The 14,052-nt window shown below is 46.5% G+C and overlaps 1 protein-coding gene across 2 annotated transcripts in view; it reads right to left on the bottom strand.

Moving 5' to 3' along the window:
* Positions 1–3,452: 3,452 nt before the first annotated feature.
* Positions 3,453–14,052, bottom strand: part of RNASEH2C (ribonuclease H2 subunit C) — a 149,684-nt gene continuing 139,084 nt past the window's right edge. For both annotated transcript variants that reach the window (XM_069644818.1, XM_069644819.1), the window contains 3 exons: positions 11,594–11,706; positions 6,397–6,516; positions 3,453–4,038 (listed from right to left, as the gene is read on the bottom strand). In XM_069644818.1, the coding sequence (XP_069500919.1) occupies positions 4,012–4,038; positions 6,397–6,516; positions 11,594–11,706 (260 nt within the window). In that variant the 3' untranslated portion in view covers positions 3,453–4,011. The remainder of the gene's footprint in view (positions 4,039–6,396; positions 6,517–11,593; positions 11,707–14,052) is intronic.

The following is a 14,052-nucleotide window of genomic DNA, read 5'->3' as shown; positions in this document are numbered from 1 at the left end:
TCCTTTACCCCGTCCACCACGGGTACATTTTCCTTGGCCTCTTTGAGTCGGCCGTCCTCTGCCTCTTCCATATGAAGAATAATAGCGAAAGGACCTTCCTCTCCAAGAGGATCCTGAGGGACGAAAATTAGTTTGTCGGATTGCAGCTCCTATTGACTTAGCTGCTGCTTTAGATGTTTGTAGTTTTTCCAAACTGTCATCTGCCTTTTTACCAAATGGGGAAGAACCGTCAAAGGGCATATTTAAAAGTCTGGCCTGTACGTCAGAAGCAAAGCCGGACTTTCTCAACCACGCATGCCTGCGGATTGTGGTACTTGCCGCCATGGCCCTGCTGATACTGTCAGCAGAATCAATGCCAGTTTGAAGGGACTCACACATTGCATCTTTACAATGCGTCCCTTTCTTCTCCTTTCGGTATGCAGTCAGCCGCCGATGAAGCACACTCCCAAAGAGTGTGGCTGAACCTAGCGAGCGTACATGTTGCATTAATAGATTTTAAAGCCATGCTACAGGCTGAGAAGACTTTCTTAGCCATGGCATCATATTTTTTATCATCCCTATCCTGAGGAGCAGTGGGGTAAGCAGAAGTACTGCCTGATGAAGTTGCAGCCTGGACCACAAGACTCTCTGGAGTAGGGTGCTTAGCTAGGTATTCAGGGTCAGCAGCAGATACCCTATATTTCGCTGACAACTTCTTGTTAACCGCAGGGACAACTTCAGGAGTTTCCCAGTTGGGTAAAATCTTTCTTTGTAAAGCAGAATGAAAGGGAACCACAGGATCCTCCTGTGGACCTTTATCCAGAATATCTGTGAGGTCATCCTGTTGAAAAACAGGTGAAGGCGCAGACCAACCCATGAATTCCATAATTCTTGACATTAGGGTTCTGTAAGGGGTATCAGCATGTTCCCCTGGGTCTGGTTTGACAAATTCCACTTCTGGGGAAGTGTCTAGGCCACTTGCTTCCTGCAATGCATCCTGAAGGTCTTTCAACCTTCTTTCCTCAGAGGCAAAAGTCTCTGGTTCAGGTAATGTGGTCCTCTGTAGCCCAAAAGGCCTTTCTTGATCAGAATCTTCCCTTTCTTCAAAAATTGAAGTTAAGGGGGGATGCTCTGGTCTGTGAAATGGTATAAAACCCATCTCTAAGACAGAGGGAGCCATCATCAGTGGCCTTGAAAAGGTTGATGTCGTCGACGCCGATGAAAAAAATCCCCGAAGGCGCCGAGAAAACTGGAAGAGGCTTCGAAGAACTCGAGAGGATTGGAATCCTGCTCGAGGATGTCGACGTCGTTCTCGACGTCGTGTCGGAGGCTCTCGGTGTAACCGTTGGCTGTGGAGTAGCCGTGGGTCTTTCTTCGATAACGGCGTCGATGGCGCTGATCTATGCTTCGAAGGGGCTTTCGACGATGGTGTCGAAGATGCTTTACTTCCCGATGGCTCATGGCGCTTTGGGGTAGACTCTTTCGCCGGGTGCTTCGATTCGCGGCGTTTAGATTTTTTGGGCTTGTCACCCAGGGTATCACCCTCAGCTGACTTCGAGGGGGACGAGGCCGCTTTCTCGAAGACGCTTAGCATCTTTTTTCTGAATTCCTCCCAATCAGTTTGAGAGCTGTGTTTAGTGGGGCAATTTACTCTTTCAGGGGAACTAGAAGACGACGATATAGGGGATCTTCTTCGTCTTTTTTTCGAGTGTCTAGACCTCGACGAGTGGTGGGAGCCACTTCGAGACCTAGACCGAGAATGCTTTTGACGGTGAGGAGACGAATGTCTCGACTCTACCGCGAAAACTTTCGAGGAAGTTAAAATTGACTTACCTCTCTCGAGCTTCCCCTTACGCTTCTTCAAGGCTTTCGCCGTCATGGATAGGCATTCCTCACACTCCGAACACTGTGGTGTCAGGGAATCGAACACCAAACAGATCCTGCAAGGATCCGTCAATGACATTTTCTTCCCACAGTCTCTGCATTTTTTAAAACCGGACCAAGGAGTCGTCGGGTCGGAGGAGGAAGCCATCGAGTACGAGTCGGATTTCTCGAGGAAATATGAATATATATCGACTGATGAACTGAGCAACGGTATTCCGAGGCACACGAAGCGCGGATAAACGGAACTGAGCAACGGACGCTGCGCATGGCCATTTATAGGCATGATGACGTCGGCGTCCATACGGTGGCTGTCGAGGAGCACCTACTCGACGGACGTCGACGCACATCGCCCTCTACTGGGAAAAAAAATTTCCGAGGCCAGCAAGCTGGAGTTACAAATATCATAGATAAGGAATACGTCGGAGGACAAAATCCCTTCGAAATGTATTTTTAACTGAAAGAAATAACTTGTACGGTTTGTCACAAGTTCCTGGCCTGCTTTTTGAATTCAGCCAAAACTATTGTCCCAACGTACCAGCAGCGTTACATTAGAAGGGCCTGGCATCGATGTATTCAGTTGCAGTCGTTTTGAGTAGGATGGGGACACTGGTGCAGTGAATGGCATCAATTATGGGCGAAAAGAAAAGTTACTTGACAGACTTCCCCATCCGATAAATGTCACAAGATCAGATGGTGACTGCTATATATGTGCATTATGGAATCTGCTTGCATCACTCTAATCAACCCACTCTAATCGGCCTTTAGAACTAATTACACCTCTTCCAGTGTTTAAGGATCCCAGAAGCAGGAAGGTGCATTTATTACTTTCTTTTTGAAGATTTTCCAAAATACTCCTTTGATCAACTGTAGCAGTCTGTGATTATGTACCTCCTAAGTGGGCTTTGTAGTCCTCTGCAGCAGCCTAGCAGTGGTCTCTACTTCCACTCAGGTACCGGTGTATGGGTCGCCAGTTCAAATGGAGGACATTACAGATCTGGGGAAGTACTCTGGATTAACCCATTTTCTGTTTCTTTGTTGCTGCTGCGCATTCCATCTCTATTCCCTGGGGACCTCAAGTTAGCTCTGCAATACACAATCCAAGGCAGGGAAGGATTTGTGTGGGGGTATCAGTGCATGAGATGCTTTCAATTTCTCTTAGCATCTAAGTAAAGTGCCATCTTGACAAAGCTTTCAATACTCTGTGTTAGCAGACATTGGATTGGAAATGGCCTTCAGAGTTTAAGGTGAAACCCTTTTGACCTGACCTAAAGTTACTTGTAATTTGCATTTTCTACATGAATTATTTTACATTTGTGTCTTTTATGTATTATGTATACCTTTAAAGTCAGTGTAGTTGTGTGTATTGCATGACACACCCGAAAGCCCATTATGAATACATTTTTTAGAAGCAACCCCCCACCCCAAGGAGCGTGCAGCCATAAATACTCCAAGTGAGTTTCCCTACTGAGACAAAATAGGAAATTAAAAGACAATGTAGGCAGAGGCCCAGGTGGAGACGTGCTGCGTTTTTCTGTTAAATGCAAAACTAAATATATGTCTAGATAAAGACATTTCAGGCAATAACCACCTAATTTTACAAAACAGAACTTTAATAGCATAGTTTTGAATTGCAAAAAATAGTTTCTGTAGAAGATGAACTGGCTGAAGTTAAGCATCGAAGAAGGATGGCTGGAGAAGGCAGCTGAAGTGATATTCAGCCTGGGGGGGCGGGGGGTACAGGCACAGGTTAAGGAGTGACCTGGGATTAAAAAAGGGTGCACAGAGGGAAGAAAGAATTGGTCATAGATGAACACAAACTGCTGTTAAGCGCCATATTAAAATGGCGAAAGCATGTGAGAAATCAGGAATTGTGCAGAGAGGAACCAAAAGAGAATAAAAGCATGAAATAATAATAGCAATTGATAGCCTGTGGCTTTCAGTTGTGAGAATAGCTTTCACATATCTAGCGCTGTGATGCGTCTAATCACAGGGAGGTCTAACTTTCACAGAGTGTGTCTCACACCAATATACATCATGTGTCCAGGCGTAAAACATCAGCACCGAGGGATGTTCTACTGTTTGCTGTAGTGGGACCAGGTTGGGATGCTGGCAGACACTGTAAATCCCCAACACTGGATTGCAGCCATTTCATTCTTCATCAACCGGTGCGTGGATCTGAAAATGCAATAAATGTGAAATTAATGCCTTGCCGCACTTTTCACTTTAAAATAAAGAATGTCACAAGGCCTGGGACGACTAGATTAAGTTTCCCTGTTCTCAGCCCCATATAATCATTCTCTCAACTTGCAATGCAGAGTAAATGGTGACCCACTTTAATACTGAGCCTTTCACATTACAGGGACTCGCAATTTAAAGTGCTTAACCGTTCCGATCAGAGGCTATCATTAGGACTAATCGAAGGAACTGCTTCTCCAACTTAATATATTGTGTAATCGTAAAGATTCAATCTTTCTCTGGGCCTTAACTGAGAAAATCTCAGTATGTGTGGAAGGTTAAGTATCTACGACACTATTGACCGCTCAATGGAGTCCTCTTTCCTGTTACTAGAGGTTACGAATGGGGACAGGCCAGGGTCCTGTGGGGACTTCCTAGATCCCAGTAGAATACCAGCCCTACATCCTCCCAACTCCGTAAGAATAAACTCCAAAGGAGAGCATTTTCTCTGTTCAACTAGGCCACAAGGTGAGGTACATCCAAAACCAGTGAGCAAGAAAGAACCTCCACCCTCCCTACACTACACTCACTCAGTAACAGTACATCCTTATCACTCAGCTAGAAAACCCCAGTGGAGAAACGCTAAAGCCCCAATTCAGCAGCATCGATTGTTCATACAAATACATATACAGATCTCTACACCACTTAGACAAAATTCACTGATAAAATGGCAGACCGAAGACCGACCATCAAAAAAATAAATAAAGCACTAGCACAACTAATGTTACCAAACATGGCTACTGACCAAACAAACACTGCAAGCAGATGGTGCAGATTCAAAAAGCCAACCAACCCTTTGACAACCATCCTCCCTCAGTCCTGGACTACAAAGCATCACTGCCAATTAGACTCCGACGCAGGACAACCCGACCACACAGGTATTTCTCCCAGCGCTAAGTTAAATTACATTTTTTAAATGTACTTCCACTTCACATGTTTGTAGGATCAGCCACATCTCACATTTGCCAATTTTTCTTTTAGTTTATTTGCTGATGCCTCCAGCATTAAGCTTCTTCCCACTAAGTTGTAGCACTTTTTATCCAAGTTCCAAGCTTAAGGACTATGCAATAAACTGTACATTTTATGTGGCATTATAGAGAAAGTTCTGAAATACTTTGGCTATCTGCTTCAGTATGTGGCATCATGGCTTCGGTGGGATGGAGGGTATGGATATGGGAATGAGTTAAAGAGCTCATGGCTACAAGAACATGGTGGCCCTGTGAAGAGGAGATCACTAACGTACATAGAAGGTGCCAGTTAGGCCCTAGTTATCTTTATTGTAAAAGGGATGCACATTTATTAAAAAGTCAATCGCGCCTTTGTTAAGTCAGTCAATAAATTCATGACTTAATAAAGTGCATTATCTGATGCACTAACTGATAGGAGATGGGGATGACACATCCATACAACTACTTGTGAATGAAGCCATCAAATAAAGAAATGTTCAGCAACTTGTTCTGTTCATTTATAAATAATGTCTGAATAATGGACTGAATTAATATATATGAATGCCTGTGTTCATGTATGTGGTAAATTGATTAAGCTTGATAGATGAGATTTGGCAATAGTATGAACGCAGGCACTTCCTGGTCTCATGTCACTAAATGTCAGACCATACGCCCCCTGCTCCAATTTAATCTCGCTGTCTCTTCTATTACTTACCTCACAAGATTAGTCGGTCCACTTGACATTTTCAATTATACCAAGGGACCTCACAAATCTCGGCTTCAAACAGGTAGCCCCCCCCTTCACATCAAGCAGATAGTCTCCCCAATGCTTCCCCCGACGATGGTTAATTCCCCTTTATTGGGAGGCCATCCATGTATGTATGTGGGTGTGCCGTTTACTCTTCCTTTTCCATATCCCCTTTCCCACTGCATACCTTGCCTGATCCGCATTATCCATCCAATCCACAGGCCAAATGCACTCTCTTTCTGCAATCACATTTCCTCTACCCCAAATCCCTCATAATCTTCCCATTCGTTAATCGGTGTACCCCTTTTATATTCCCAATTCTTGCTCCCCCAAAATGCTCTCTCCTTTTCAGGCTATGGTCAAGTCACCACACAAACCTAGAGTGTTGATTGGAGCAGAAAATAGAGTAATTAAATGTAATAAGATTTAAAAAAAAAAATCTTTTAGGAGGTGCACACCTGAAAAATCAATTATTAAAATAAAATCATGAATTTGATATTTTCCATAAATCAAAGTCCAGGAATACGTTTCCATGGAGTTGAAACGTTAAAGACAAGTTAAGTGATTGGGATAGCAGATAAAAGGAAATAAATACCAACTTACAGCCTCTGCTATCGCAGGCCACATGATTGACATCACTGCACAATCATCGGATGAAGGTGGAGTCTCCAAGTTCCAGGATGTAAAAGCTGTAAAGGTTGACTTCACACGGACACAGCGATCCTAAGCAGGGAAAGGACAAAAAAAAAAAAATAGTGGAACCATGAAAGACAATCACACGTCTGTGCAAATCCAGGAAGGACTATTTTCATCACATCACAGACCTCTCTCACTGTGGTGGGCTGTGCTTGGAATCACTTGCTATGAGCAGACATGGTCAGAGTCCCAATATTGCCACATGGGCAGACAACATCACACAGTGAAGCTGCTGCCTCTCTGATTGGCCAGCCCTTGGATATTGTTACTCAATCAACACCAACGGGAGGCAGTAGCCAGCCCACACCACAAAAGGCCACCTAGTAAGGCTCATGTCTGTCTGGCTAGGCCTGGGAGGGCCTTCTTATGCCCCCCTCCCCGAACTATGAAATGGCCTCCGGACTTACATACTGCTACCCCATGAACTTGGGGCCCTGGACCTCTACGATCTCTGCAGGTCCGCCAGTGAGTGATGGCTGAACTCTCCCATTGCCTCCTCCACCAACGGTCTGAACTAACTTCTGTCCATATTTTCTCTGCCCTCCTCGCCTTACCGAACCTACTTCTTCTCTCACCGTGTTTTTTTGTTCACCTTTGTTTGCAATTCGAATTAAGGTGTGCATGCTTTTTACATCTCTGTGCTCTCTTTGCATTGCATTTTTTCACCGGTTTAGAAATTTGAAGTTCTTATTACATTTGTGCTTCTTGTAACTACTAGGCCACCTGGTGAGTTTAGCTAGAACTGCGCTGTGCCGCCCCTCTGCTTTCATCCCTCAGCTAAACTCTATCGCAACTATGCCTCTCACCATCTCAATCTTCTTGAACTGCTACACTATGACCTATCCTCCCTCTCTCACGAAGTCTGGAAAGAAAAAGCACAAAAATACATCCCGTCGACGAACCCTGGCCTATCCATCGCAGACACCTACATCAGTGCAACTTCCAGACAGGTCTTTACCGATAGTCTCTTCTCAGATCTATGGACTCCTCACCTGAACTCTCCTCCCTTTCACATCTTCTCCCATTAACAGTGGCACCAAGTGGGAAGTCCTCATGGCTGGCTTCTCATCACTCTGCATCATTAATGTCTATCGCACAGGCACTATCTTGGTTCAGGGTCCTCAAACCAACCTCCTGCTCCTTGACTGGCGCCCGCGATCCCTCTTTAACGTCCTTCATTCCTACCTTCCCCTGCCTCTACAACTACCACTCCCTCTGTCCCTCCCCCTCTGACTGATGTAGGACATCCCTGTACTCCACCTCAGAAAACCTTCAAAGGCGGAGACATCCTTCACCTGGCTACTCTTAACGCTTGCTCAGCCAACATCTGCCTCCTTCTTGAAGACACTGAGCTTGACATTCCTGCTCTTACCGAGACATGGCTCAATGCCAGCTCAGTCACTGCTTTCGACTCCCATCTCCGTGATGGCTTCAAGATCATCTCCAAGCCACAACCTCACCATGCTGGCATTGGGGGTTGCCTTAATCTTCTCTGAGTGGGTTCCTTCCTGTCATACCTACCCAGCTCTACACTCCTTTGTGAGACTGGTCTGTACTCGCCCATCTCTCCCTCCTCCTCTGGTACCACTGCTACCATCTACAGGCCTCCTGGCGCTACCATCCTGTTCCTCTCTAAATGGGCTGATATCTGTTATTCCCTACTCTCAACCACCTCCAACCTCCTCCTCATGGATGATTTCAACATCCAATTGGACTCCTGTGTCACTGCATCCACTCCCTTACTTGACCTCTGCACTTCACTATCCCTCTCCATTCTCCCTTCTGGCTGAACCCACTCGGCTGGACACACTCTTGACACCCTCATCCATTCTGACCTCTCCCCCCCACTCCCTCTGGTCACTCCACTCTTAGTCAGACCATTCTCATCTCTGTGCGCCTAGGTCCCCTCTGCCCTTTGAACACCCCTCCAAAAGCCCTGCCAACCTCATTCACGGACATCCGTCCGATGAAACGAGTGTCAGCTGCTGCCTTCGCATCTACCTTCATAACCCCATGTCCCCCACCTCCAGACTCTACCATAGATTGCTCCAAGCAACCTCTATTTGGCCATTACCAACACCCTTGATATTCTTGCTCCAGTCATGAGGATCCGCCTGACACCTGCCTCCAAAAGGTAACACCTGGTATAACTCTGAATTTGCAGCCCTGAAACACAAGTGCAGCATTGTGGAGCAGAAGTAGTAAACCACAGGCTCACCCTCTAACAAACTGGCCTGCCGCCTGCTCCAAAGGCAATACAGACTCTCCATCCATGCCAAGAAGAGGGCCCTCATCTAGGCTTGGGTATCTGGTGCATCCAACAACACGGCTGAACTCTGCAGGGAACTAGCCAACCCTTCCGCAGTCTCCTCCTCCCCTCTTCCGTCGCAAACCCTCTGCAACGCACTGGCCACACACTTCACCACAAAAACTCAGGACATCCCGAGCACTCTTGCTACCCGCCTGCCCAGCTACTCCTGCACTCCCTTGCCTTCTACAGCTTCTCACCCTCCTTCCTCTCTCCCCTTCTCCCGTCTCATCTGAAGGAGTCACCAGAGTTCTCCCTTCCATGAAGGTCTCTTCCAAACAGGTTTCCCTTGCGCCTCCTGAACCATCAAAGACAACATTGTCTCTCTTGCTCCTGCACTCGCAGATCTCTGCAACCACACTTTTGCCACATGAGCTTTCCCTTCCTCCCTCAAGCACTCCCTTGTGCACCCCCTTCTGAAAAAACTTTCAGCAGATCCGACCTGTACAGCCAACTACCGCCCTATTTCGATCGGCCCCTTCCTTGGGAAACAGCTGCAGAAGCTGGCCTTTCCACAACTTACCTCACACACTGAACTTGTTGCTGGTCTCCATGACCATCAATCTGGATTCCGAGCATCCAGAGGCACGAAAACTGCTCTTCTGAACACATGTGAAGAGCTGCTCGCATCTCTAAACTCCAGCTGTCCTCATCCTACTCGATCTCTCCTCTGCCTTCGATACGGTTAACCACTCTATCCTCATAAAACAGCTTCATGATACCCTTGGTATCTTGGAGCAGGCACTGGATTGGCTTACCTCCTTCCTAACTGATCGTCCATCCCAAGTCATTTTGGGCACCTTCTCCTCACCTACTTCCTTCTCCACCTGTGGTGTCCTGAAGGGCTATAACCTCTCCCCCTGGATATTCAACACTTTCCTTGCTGAGCTAGCACTCCTCATTTCCTCCTTCTCTTGACAACTTCCAGTGCTACGCAGATGACACACAACTTGCCCTCTTGCATCTTCCATCATCCCTCACTGCTTATCTGCCATGCAGTCCTGGTGTGCTTCCAATGATCTCTGCCTCAATACCAGCAAGATTGAGATCATTCCCATTGGGACCCCTGCTCACTCTTTACCCCCCAACCCCCACTCTGGCCATCCTCTATGGGCTCTCCCCTACGCCTTCTTCTAAAGCCAGAAACCTTGGAGTCACCTTAGACTCCTCTCTCACACCCGGGACAAGTCCCACTTTCAACTCTTCCTTCTCAAAGGAATTCTCCCATTTCTCACTTTTGCCCAGAAACTCAATGTTACTCGAGCCCTGGTTCTCTCATGGCTGGACTACTGCATTAGAGTTCTCCTGAATCTATCATCTTCCACTTTACGACCCCTCTAGCTAATCCAGAATAGGGCAGCAAGACTTATCCTTGGCCTTAAACTCAGGGACTGCATCTCTCCTGCCCTAAAAACTCCCCACTGGCTCCCGGTTGCGGCACAGATTAAATTAAAATACCTATGCATCATCCACAAGGCTGTCTGGGGCCTGGGACCACGCTATCTGCAACTCTCATTAAATACTCTCCCTCTAGACCTCTGCCACCAACTCTCTATGTGTAAAGAGAGTTTGCTAAACAGAGGGCCGGAAGCCCATCACTTTCTTCAGCTGGCTCCCACTTATGGATCAGCCTCCGCCTCCCTCTTCGCCATGAGCAGGGCCTCAAGTTGCAGAAACTCCTCAAGACCTTGCTCTTCACCTCATACTTCCCTTCGTCCCTCCTCTGCTAATCTCACAGTCGCTCTGATTGGTGGCCAGGGCCCTTAGGTTTCCCTCAGGGAGCTGGCCTCCCACACCCAATCGCCACAGCCTCGGCCTACCACTCAGCACTTGCCTTGGCACCCCCCAGCCTCACTTCTGTAGGCTTGCACTTTCCACCCAATAGCACTTACCATACTATGCACTTCATTTGCTTCACCCACAAGCACAGACTTTCCAGCACTTACCCCCCCGCAGTGCCCCATTTCCCATATTCTCGCTGCACCTGCACATTCTGAATACTCACAAGGCATAGTAGGTCCGTCTTTATCTTTCACTGTTTTATTTTGTGCTATCCCACGTTCCCTCCCTGTTGCCCTGTGGGTGTTTAGAAACAGAAATGACTTACTGTATAAGTGCCTAACAAATGCACAATAAATCAATCCTAAAGTCACTCTTCATCTGCTATATGGATGGTCAAAATATCAGATAGTTATGGGGAGGGCAATAATCTCCCAGCCAATTCACAAAGGAATCATGCGCAAACTGGCTGTTGGGAAATAAATTACAAATTACTTTCTTGCTAAAGACAGTAAATTAATCGCGCCTCAATAGGGCTTCAAAGGACCACTCTACCACCAGGCAGTAATTGTGCTCTCCTTCCCACCAAAGCAGTAACTGCCAGAAATAGCAATAGCGTAAATTGCCACAACTTGTATATTGCACCAACTCTCCTTAGACATGAATGATGCATTTCTTAGCCAACTCCTCTTCTCCGCCATATCGCACACTTCAAGGGCACAATCAAAGTAACTATCAGGAATAAAGTGGCTCCCACTATGGGTGTTATGGGATGAAAAACTCATGTAAACAGATGTATATACTATGGTATGTGCCGTTTGAAAATGATCTTGTCGCAATAGGCATTTGTTAACCTAACCCAGAGGGAACTTGGGCACCTCTACTTGTGGGGCATTAACTGAAATGTATAGCAGCGGTCATCTCTTGCTGAGTCAGTAATTGAGCACACAGTCTAACAGTTTTTACTTATTAGTATATTTGGTAACCTATTTGCACAGGTCTTTCCTCAAAACTTACGTCCTCTTCAGAGCATGGCTTGTGGTCTTCCTTTAACACCAGGCCAATATAGCCATCTGGCACAGTCACTTCTTGCCCTCGCAAACACCTCCCACGGAATGACACCACCTTTTCTGCACAAGAGTAAGAGAGTAGACTTCAATACCTCACTGATATAGTAAACTTTAGATTGACAACCACTTTGGATCATTCTGCCTAAACACATTGAATCTGAATCAAAAGGAACGTGCATAAAAATACAAAGTCTTATAAGGCCGGTGTTACCAAATAGGCTGTCATACACAACATATTTAAACATTTGTCTTTAGGGATTCAGGTCTTCTGTATACTAGATTTGTTTGATACTCTCAATGCCGGGACCAATAATACTTTGCGAAAAGATATGCTAGGAAAACCGTTCTGGGTTATTAGTGATAGTTTGTTTTGTTCCATGAACTGGTCCACTTGGTTTTACTCGCGTTGGGCTTTTATTTATGTTGTGCCTTGTTTCTTTGCCTAGAACAAGAGAGTATTACAAGCAAATTCCTAACATCATTGTATATTTGCATAGACTGTCCGAGTTGACAACATATCAGCTGCATGGAGCAACAGTTTTAGAAACCTCTGAGCTGTGTGATGAACCTGGTGGGGTCATCACTCCTTTCCCAGAGGTAGCCTCTCCTCATGTGGCCAGCAGCCGCTACCTGACCCTGGTGGCGACTATTTGAGGGAGGACCACATGGGGGAGGCGTCCTTCAGGGGGGCAAGGCGACATCATTGGGTGAAACATGGTATCCCCATTCCCTTTTAGGGGTACACCTTCCATTTTGCATGCCCTGATATACTGTGATGCTCCCCTTCAACAACCCATTAAGCCTGCTGACCTTATTCCTCAAATTTCTGTAATAAACAGGATGATAAAGACTGAGATGAGAATGAGGAGCTGGGTAATACCAAATACTAAGAACCAGAAGAAGCCGCCTAGTGCTCCGAGGAAACTGATTGGCTTCAAGCAACGCCCTTCCTTGAAGCAGGAGTTTGAAGATTGAACAGCTGAAGGTAACTGGGAGATTCAACTGGCTAGTCACTGCCGGAAAAGCCGAGCTGTGAGGTCCAAAGGAGAGCAGGAGACGGCGCTTGAAGGAGGACTGCAGGAGCTGGTTCGCACTGGGATCGCAGCAGAAGAGAAGGACCCTTCCTGCTGACCACAGGAACAGAGAAGCAGTACCAAACCGCCAGAATATAGCTAAGGGATCAGGAGCGAAGCAGTAGCTGCGAAAGACATGGAGGGCCAAAGCCAGTAGGCCCGTGAGGTGGAGTAGGGACACTGGGGCACTTCTGTATGTTTGCAGCGAGAGGTCTGGAGAAAGCCACTGAGCCCTGAGAAAGGAAGCTGGGTCACCGGGGCGCTTCGGCAGCTCCATCAAGTACCGGTTAGTGCCAGACACTTAAGTCGGGTGACCCTGAGCAATGAGGTTGGGTCACTGGCACTGGAACATTTGAGAAAGAAATTGAACAAAAGTGAGATTGAGACCAGCACTTTGATAAAAGCGATAGATGATACTGGAACTGTCTGAATACAAGAATGAAGGGAGAACCTGGCAGGAGAGTATACCAGGCGTCCTGAAAGTCTGGCACCCACACCTAGATTGTGCAAAGGAATTACATGAGAGAACCTGGCACGAGAGTTACACCAGGTGTCTTGCCAGTCTGGGACCCACACCCAAATTGTGTAAGGAGACTACATCAGAGAACCTGGAAGGAGAGTATACCAGGTGTCTTGCAAATCTGGGACCCACACCCAAGTTGTGGTACTTTGATAAAGAGAATCCAAAGGAAGAATCATGCCCTTAGGATTTTGAACTGCACTGCATGTGGAAAGGACATGGGAAGGGAGTCATTTTGCTGTGAGTGAACTGCAACACCAAAAAAAAAAAAGGTTATCCTTTGGGCTTCAAAGAACTTTGTGATTCTTTTGGAACTTTTGTTTTGGTGGCGAAAACCCCAGGGAAGGGGCCATACCCTGCAACTGTGAACACTATCAATTTGAAGCCTCTGTTGGGTGTATACCTTTTTGTTGAACTTGTACATTTTTGCATTTTGAGAAAGACAGTACCCTTAGCACTTTATCGTTATTTTTAGAATGAGAGGGCTAGGATAGGATTTCAGGCACAGGAAACCTTTGCTTTGGACATCTTGACACAGAACAGACCCTTAAGTTTAGTTGAGGTAGGGAAATGCCTCCTATAGTAGGAACAGTCAGGCATTTCCCCAACCCCCTTTATTATTTGATAAAGTTTGTAACTACAAACATGAATCCTTTGTGTCCACATCTCATTCCTAGTTGCTCACAGCTGTTAAAGGCCTTGGCTACAGAGGCGGGGCGGGGGGGCGGGATATGAAAGATATCCTCCTCTACTCAAACAGCTGCTGTGAGGAAATGACTACTGCTCTGCAAGAGAACAGGGACAAAACCACCT

This window comes from Ambystoma mexicanum, chromosome 2p, assembly GCF_040938575.1.
Source record: "Ambystoma mexicanum isolate Mex_15411 chromosome 2p, UKY_AmexF1_1, whole genome shotgun sequence".
In the NCBI taxonomy this organism is placed as follows: Eukaryota; Metazoa; Chordata; class Amphibia; order Caudata; family Ambystomatidae; genus Ambystoma; species Ambystoma mexicanum.
The sequence above is the reverse complement of the archived record's forward strand: the minus strand, read 5'-3'. Positions and strand labels throughout refer to the sequence as shown.